This window comes from Nipponia nippon, unplaced genomic scaffold, assembly GCF_047370975.1.
Source record: "Nipponia nippon isolate SJK-2023a ecotype South Korea unplaced genomic scaffold, ASM4737097v1 scaffold_9, whole genome shotgun sequence".
Classification (NCBI taxonomy): Eukaryota; Metazoa; Chordata; class Aves; order Pelecaniformes; family Threskiornithidae; genus Nipponia; species Nipponia nippon.
Genome location: NW_028262413.1, coordinates 36000199 through 36008684, shown reverse-complemented (window position 1 = coordinate 36008684; position 8486 = coordinate 36000199). Strand labels below are relative to the sequence as shown.

At 44.3% G+C, this 8486-nt stretch overlaps 1 protein-coding gene across 1 annotated transcript in view; it reads left to right on the top strand.

Annotated features, from left to right (window-relative positions):
* The window catches only part of TIPE3 (TNF alpha induced protein 8 like 3), a 49345-nt gene extending 42650 nt beyond the window's left edge, over positions 1-6695 (top strand). The window contains exon 2 of the mRNA XM_087744209.1: positions 3583-6695. Coding sequence (XP_087600335.1) covers positions 3583-4145 — 563 coding nt within the window. The 3' untranslated portion in view covers positions 4146-6695. The remainder of the gene's footprint in view (positions 1-3582) is intronic.
* Positions 6696-8486: the final 1791 nt, after the last annotated feature.

The window sequence follows — 8486 nt, the reverse complement described above, 5'->3', positions numbered from 1 at the left end:
CGAGCGCTACGTGATTTTGGAGGCAGGAATCCAAACAATCAATCCAGTCTCTCCCGTACCTTCCAGGATACACTGCTGTAAAACTGTGCGCACCCTGAATTTAAGCAAGTCGAGCATAGCCCTTGGCAAACAGCCCCCACGCCATTGTCTAGGCTGCGCAAATGGGCTGCTGACTGTTGTCTACCTCGTCCTCATTGCACACACGTCGTCTGACCCCACCAGCGGGCGCTCGGGCAGGTGGAGACCACGGGCTGAGGCTCTGCCGAGCGCCGATCCCGGCAGCCAGGTTGGCGGCTTGCTAGTGCAGCTGGGATGCACCGGTTGTCCTCCTCCCTGAGCTTCTCAGCGGTTTCCAGACATGGAAGGACTGTGGCAGCGGGCCACAGCTTTTGTATTTAACAAAGAGCACCACAGTATGGTACAGATGCACAAGCCTGTCCTGTGTCCCCACCAAGCACTGCCCTTCCCCACCGGGACCCTGTCCGCTTGGTACAGTTGACTGGGAGAGACCGCATGGCAGTCACGGTGGTGAAACTAATTACCAGCCATTATGGATTTTACACTACACAGAGCAGCACAAATCATGGAAGGCGGTGGAGGAAAGGAGTGTGCACAAAGCATTCGGATCTGCCCGCTTTGAGGGCTCTGAGCCACAGCTTGAGTGCTAGAGATGCCACCGTGAGACAGGCTGGAGAGACAGGAGCACGAAGCGGTGAAGGGGGCCACAGCAGGGATAGGAGGCATGAAATTGGGTCCTGGTTTGAGCAGAGGAGAGCAAGAGATACAAGGTGAGGGGGAGGGTATAGCATTAGGGCCTGGTAAAGGAAATCATGGAGGAAAGGGGAATACAGCTTCTAGAGAAAAGTTTAGCAGCTCTAATGTAATAAGAGATTTCTTTCTTTTCTGAAAAGTTCAGTCTCATGGTGTTAAATAGCAGATCCCACACTTAGGACTTGCCATGGAAAAACATTCCAGCCTTAACATTCAGTCAAACTCAGCCTGACGCTCTCTGGCTGCCCTGCCCATTTCATAGCTTGCACCTTTCACTAGGAGCTGTGTTATCATCATTTGAGGTACCAAACCCAGGGGTGTCACGGGGAAAGCAAGCCATCTTTGAAGATCGCACTCTCTTGTTTTGTGGATGAGAGCCAGGACTTTGAATACAGGAAGATACCTCGGAACCACTTTTTTTTGTGCCAGACAAACCCCACTTCTGATAAGTTCATTAGAAGCTTTTACATGCTAATTTAGCATCAAATTTTGTCTCTCGGAAATCCCGTAGATGGGAGGGCAGCCGCATGCACGTGTGTTTGAGACCGTGCTGGTGGCTGTGCTGGTCCTGGCTCTCCCACAGATGTGCTGGCGTAACAAAGGCGCGGGGCGTGCGATGGGGGACGCGGTACTTTGCTAGCCACCTTTCTGCACGCCGCGACTGCAGGCTTGGCTTTGAGCTACAGAATTGCAACGGCTCCGCAAAGCTCTCGCTGCAGCGGAGCCGAGCCCAGCAGGAGCCAGCGGGGCTCTCCTCTGGTGAAAATGACACGGAGGCTTTAGTGTCATGAATGTTAGTAAAATTAATATGCTAAAAACCTACTGCAATTATTTTCAGTTATTGATCAAAACAGATACCGAACAACTGCGTCCACTTGATTAATAGCAAACACTTACTACAGAAACAGACACTAATATTAATCTTCCATTTTACTGTGTCAAATGCACATAATTATTCACCACGGATACTATTTATATACCCACGTACTGCTAAGTGAAATAATGCTTTCATCCTGGTTTTATCATTTCTAGATTAAATCACAGTTTTTCTATTTCCTCCAGTCAGCAACTCAGCCCCACAATTTTCTCTCCAAATGACAGGCAATTCTTTTAAGCACATTGAATTATTTTTTCCAGGTGGTGGTTCAGTTGAAATTAAATGTTACTCTTTCATATTGCTCAGTAGTACAGCTGTAGCACACAAAGAAAGATGACAACTTTAATGTTCTAGCTAACTTGAAAAATAGGATTTAAACAGAAGACTGTTTAAATTCAGAGCGTTATTTGTTCAAAGTGAGCACTGGCACCCAGCGCCCCTTTTGCCTCATGCGAGGACGTAGGGAGCAGGGGGAGGAAGGAGAGGCTGCGGTGAGCCCACGGCAGCGCGAGCAAGGCGGCGGACCGGGCTGCACCGCAAACACTGACAGATGACGGCTGTGCAGCGGGGTGACAGCATGGTTGTCTCAGCTGAGCATTCATGTGCTGAAGGCTGGAAAGGGCCTCTGGAGCTTACTCAACCAGCCGCAGACCCACTCAGGCTCCAAACTCAAATCAGCACTGGAAGCTTTGATTTTTCTTATTTTTAATCTCTTAGTGGTTTGATTTCCCAGCAGCTGGTGAAGGACACGGTTACCTCCAGCCCCCTTGCACCAGCCAAGGCTCTGGTCTCCCAGCGAGCAGAGCGAGGCCCCAGCTGGCAGGGAGACACGAGCATCTCCTTTGTGTGAGCAAATGCCGAGAGGAGATGTGAGGGGAAGGCGAGGAAGGTGTCTCGTACCAGAGAGGCCGCCCTGCCAGCGCTCGGCACTTGCCTCACCGGCTGCAAGCCTGAGCATACACACACCCCTCGCCGTTTTGCTACAATGATAAAATGCCCTTTGATCCAACAGAGCCTTCGCTACCCTAGTATTAAACTGGATGGTTATTTCATATTAAATCTTTCAGTTTCCTTTATTTTGTCCACATAGACGCAGTGAAAAACCAACATTAATGTGAAAAATAGAGGAAGGTCAAGCTAATCTCTACCAATAATTACAGACACTCGTTGGATAAAGTCCAGTAGGAGTAGCCACATGCGCAGGTGCTATGCTGAGTGAAACTTGCACAGATGGGTAAAAGATAAAAAATCCAAGATATTTATTTGATAAATGTAGAGCAAATAGCTCAGGTATTTTCATCTGGCAGGACCGCATGCACTGAAGCACCAACGTTTTACAAAAATCACATTCTATAATTTTGCAAATTGGTAACAAATGGGAAAGGCATCATTACTAGAGATTAAAGCAAAATAAATCCACGCTTATGAATCTGCTTTATTAGCCCTTACCTGACACGCTGTTTAGTCTAACCGTGGAACAACAGTGCCTCCCAATGACCGAAAGTACAATTCTTTCAGGTTCAGGTATTTATCTGTCGGTATCTCATTTCGCTCTCTGATACCTTATATATTATTTCAACCACAACATCTCAATGGATCTCTCTGCCAAGAAAGCTTTAATATTGAATTTCAAAATTAAAAGACTAGCAAAGAACCAGCATAGATATCCCCTGCCAGAATATTCTGTTCTTAATTTGTAAGCGAAAACCCTTAGTAACAGCAAGACCTGAAACAGGGGTGTCTGAGACCCCAAGGACACCTGGCAATACAGTGTCGGAAGTGCTCCCGTTATCGCAATCATGACGATATGTTATGATCAGTGATACATATAATGTCTCAGTTAAGCACATAGGTACTGCTTTTCTTAACTGATTGTGAAAATTGTTCACCAAATAAAATTAACATTTTCCCTCTTCTCTGCTACCCCACAACAGGTCCCGATTGTTTCAGTTCCAAGAATCTCGCACTGCAAGCCCAGAAAAAGATCCTGAGTAAAATGGCAACCAAAACCATGGCTAACATGCTAATCGACGACACAAGCAGCGAAATCTTCGATGAGCTGTACAAAGTAACAAAGGAACACACGAGAAACAAAAAGGAAGCCCATAAAATTATGAAAGACCTGATTAAAGTGGCAATAAAAATCGGGATCCTCTATCGAAATAATCAGTTCAACCAAGAAGAGCTGGAAATCGTAGACAAGTTCAGGAAGAAGCTGAACCAAACTGCCATGACAATTGTCAGCTTCTACGAGGTAGAATACACTTTTGACAGAAACGTTCTTGCGGAACTTCTGAATGAATGTAAAGACCTTGTGCATGAACTGGTAGATCGACACCTGACACCGAGATCCCACGGGCGCATCAACCATGTCTTCAATCACTTTGCGGATGTGGAATTTCTAACTGCCCTGTACAGTCTTGATGGGGATTGTCGGCCGTACCTCAAAAAGATCTGTGACGGCATCAACAAACTTCTTGATGAGAAGGTCCTTTGAAACTACGCTCAAAAACAAGAAACCAACCAAAAACTTCTCTCCAGAACTGGCCATCCTTCATGAGCCATGGTGAGCAAGCGAGCTTCCTTCCTACCGCTCTCCTACTACAGTCTCTAGGAGGGGCCAGAAAGTGCTCACCAGGCTCGTGAAGAAATGGAAAACTTAAATCAGAAAGCTATCAATTTTAATGTTTTGTTCAGATAATTCAGTCTTTTCCAAGGAGCAGAGTGAACAAGGCTGCTGACACATATATTGTCCAGAAACAGATTCCTGTACACCACGATCTTACTAGCTTTGTGTTCAAGGCTGAACGTGTGAAAAGAAAGTACACTCAGACGCATGGCTATGTAAAACCAGACAGGTGAAGGCAAGCAAGCAATGCATGGAATTTACCCCCAGGCTGCCCTTGGTGCGAGTGGTTTTGTTATTCCCACGCTACCTGAAAAAGCTTAGACAGAAAGTAGGGCTGTAATGGATCGAGCTCACTCCTTTCAAAGGGATCAGGAATCAATATGAGAAGGCATCACTGATTTCACATAGTATTTAAGTCTAATAGGGGAATAACAAACAGTACAAACTGAGTAGAAGTAGGAGAAAATTTAAAGAGCTGCTCTACGAAGCAATATTTTCATTATAGAGTTTTGTTTTATACCTGCTAATAACAGAGAGAAGGTTTCATTTTAATTTTGAAAAGCAGCTCAGTGGTTCAAGCTCAAAGGTAGCCAGAAAACCAGATAAAGTAGTACATCAGTTTCCCCACTCCCAGGGTTTGTGTATTTGGTAACAGCAGATGAGCTTAGGCTGAAGGTTGTGCTGCTCTTTGTGCTCTTACTGTTTCGCCTGCCAGAACAAAGTATGCTTTGTGAAGATTTTGAAATTGCACTTGTGAAGAGGAGCACGACTAAGACACCAATTGAGCTACAAAGCCACATTTACATCCCCTATCCTCAAAATATTCAGCCTAGATAAAACTCTCAATTTAATGTGTCCATGATGTTAATTTGTGCCTATAGTAAAACAGAGGTGTGAAAAAAACCCCAAGGAACCCCATCCGCTGTGCGTGCAGTGCCATCTAAGTGTAGTATATCCACACTAGCCTTATACAGAACAGTCTTAGTGACTCTGGTCGGCTTCATGAATGACTTACTTGTTCAGAATGGTTTTGGTGACTTTTTTCTTCCTTTTTTAAGCAAAATATATAGTGTCTTCAAACTGCAAACATTTTGCAAAGAAGTATTGGTTTCTGTGCAGTTTTGTTCAGATTAAGGGGGAACGGGAGCAGAGCAGACCAGCTTTCCACTTGCAGAATCTTGCAGCTGGGTCGAAGGCGCTGGCTGCCCCTCAGTGATGGAAGCGTGCTCCGAAGTCCCTCCTCTCCTTGCCCTCTCCGTCTTGGCCTCCAGCCTCGCCTCTGCGCACTGACACTTCGGTGTCGTCTACCATCTCCTTTTAGCTGACACGGATAGCAAACAATCCCATTATCTGGGGGTAATGCCTTCCATAGCACACATATTGTAATACAGAGATGCATGCACTTGAAAATTGACAAAGACAAGAAAATATATTTGAAAGCCATTCCTCTGTAAGGAAAACTTCCGGTGTTGATCACCCATTACTTCAGGATAAGAAAAATTTATGTTTCTCATTTAAATTCTTAAATACTATGGTGGTAGAGAGAACTGTTCAAAATTTTATTACTCATCTTCTGTCTTTCCTGACCCCAGAATAACTATATGGTATCTCTTGCAACAACGATTTTGACTATCGCACCCTTACGCAGTTGAGAATACACATACCCAGTTCACGTATTCACTAGGGTTGTGCTAGATGGATTTTTATGTGTTCCCAGGACAACTCGTTTTGGAGCACAGTAAAAATGGCAGCACATTACCAGAGCAGTCTGTAATGATGCCATTTTCCTCACGTATTTCCTTTAATCATAAAAAGTGCATTTAGTAGCAACGAAGGTGGACAATTCCTTTGCAACACGGCACAGTACTGAAACGCCAACATTTGGGGTTGCACGTTCGGCCATTTGCAGAGCCATATTTACATGCACAATTAGCTGCATTTTTTCCAAGCACGTACTTGTCAACTGATGCTTTTGAACAGTATTTATTGTATCCAGCACTCCCGTCCCAGCGCACACGTCAGACTTTGCGTGTTTGTTTCACTTGTGGCAAACAAGTAAGTTCTTCTTTTAAAGCCAGAAAAAAAAGGAGATTATTTGACATTCAAGATGTCCAAAGGAAAGGGATATCCTGTATCTGTGACCCTCTTTTTGTGTGTTGCAAGTATCAATATTCAGATTCTGGTATTTTAGACAACCCAGCTGAACATCTGTTGTTTTATTTATAAATCTGAGTAGCCTTAAGGAAAGAGAATGTTTTCAAGTATTTCTCATACTTGCATATCCTGTATATTCATTGTTTACTTTTGTACTTGTAGCTTGGTATGTAATAACATTGCTAAAATATGGGCAATGTTCAGGTCACCTTAAGTATATGATGTATTATCATATTTGTGGATTAAAAATGTGTGGTTACTGCCCTTTTTGTTTCCTTTTGATTTCTCTTTTCTGCCATCCAATGTAAACTCAAGTTAAGCAATAAGATTACACAAATTGCCTCTTCTAAGTTTTTTCACCTGCAACTTTTGCAACCCTAATGCTCTTGGATGACCAGATTTTGTGAAGGCAGGAAGTAGGGAGATGGACAGCTTAAGGGTTTAAGAGAAAACTGGGAATCCACATTTCTGTTGCATCGCGCATGCACGCACACACAAGACAAACATGTATCGGCAGCAAATGAAATTTCTGTTTTTCCACAAAGTGCTCAAACACCTGAGCTAACAAACGGTGCTGGCTCGATGTGTTTAGCAGTGTGGTTCAGTCCGCAGGCTCAGAAAGTCCCTCACAAGCCGTGCGGAGGGAACGGCACAAGCTGCTTGCCGTCAGGTACCAGCCTCTCCCCGGGCCCAGCCCCAGCAGTGCCCAGAACACACACAGGCAGCCGCTGTCGGGGCCAGAGCAGATGGAACATGCCAAGAGCTAGCTCTCTACCAAGCACCCTCTTGCAAGTTTTCCATGATTTATTTAGCTCAGTTTAGCTAAATGTGATTTAAGTTAGACCAAAGACACGCCCCCGACAGATTTCAAATCCCTGCCCTGAACATGGAGATGCTAGAAGCTACCAGAATGTTTTAGCAACAGCAAGCATATATTCTCCTATCCTTCTTCCCAGAAAAGACAAACTGTTTTGGCTGAAAGCTCAGGATTTGCAAACAATTCACATGGCAATTATACTGGAAGCAATTAAAAGATTGGCACAAAGAGAAAACCACCAACTACCTTAAAATAAAAGTTTAAAGCAATCTTCGTAAGTGGTGTTTCGAGCCACACAGCTGATAAAACATTGCTGTCAGGTTAATTTTATGAATCATGTCATGGCAGGACACGATATTCTTTGTTCCATCACTGCCAACTTTACTACATAAAGTTAAAGAGAAAAATGTTAGTGTTCAAGAAACTCTCAAGGGTGTGACCACTTCTGGCATCCTAATGAAACTGGCCGTGTACCACAGGACAGTACATCGCGCCCAACATGTCGTCTTGTTTGTGTTAGAGAAACATTCTCACGGAAAGGCATACAAATAGCTGACCCTGAAGAGAACCAAGAGGTAAAGCACAATTAACCCTCATCACAGCAACAGAAATGCAAAAGCAAGTCTCAACTGGATGACTTAAGCAGGTCTACTTCCATTTTTACATGCTATGCTATATACCTCCATGCCACAAAAAGACAACAGAGTCTTACCCATGCAGAAAAGATAATACAGCTTTTTATGCTGAAAAACTGCTGGTGGGACTCCACAGGAGATAACCACCTTTCCAATATTTAGAAACCATGAGGCAATGTCATGAGCTACTTGCAAGTACAGGAAAACCTCAAGATTATCCATCACACAAATTTATTCTCTCGGGTCCTTACAGGATGAGAAGGGTTGGGAATGCCTAGCAGAAAGTAATATAACACAATGGGAGATCTGATCTACGTTTAGGAAAACATATTGCATCATACTGCCATGTTGCACTTCCACCGATTTTCCTACCAACTTCTTTGTTTCATTAAAAATATCTGAAAATACTTGGGGTAAGGCGGGAGAACCTCACAAACCACTTGAAATACGGATCCAATACAGTCACTTACCTGTTGACTCCAAAACGTCCAGAACTCCAAGTTGCTCACGGCACAGAGCAGTAAAACGGTGGCACCTCCCGGTACCCAGGGTTTTGGCCCGTAACGCTGTTAACCTGCCAGTTCTGAACGGTCGGTATATACT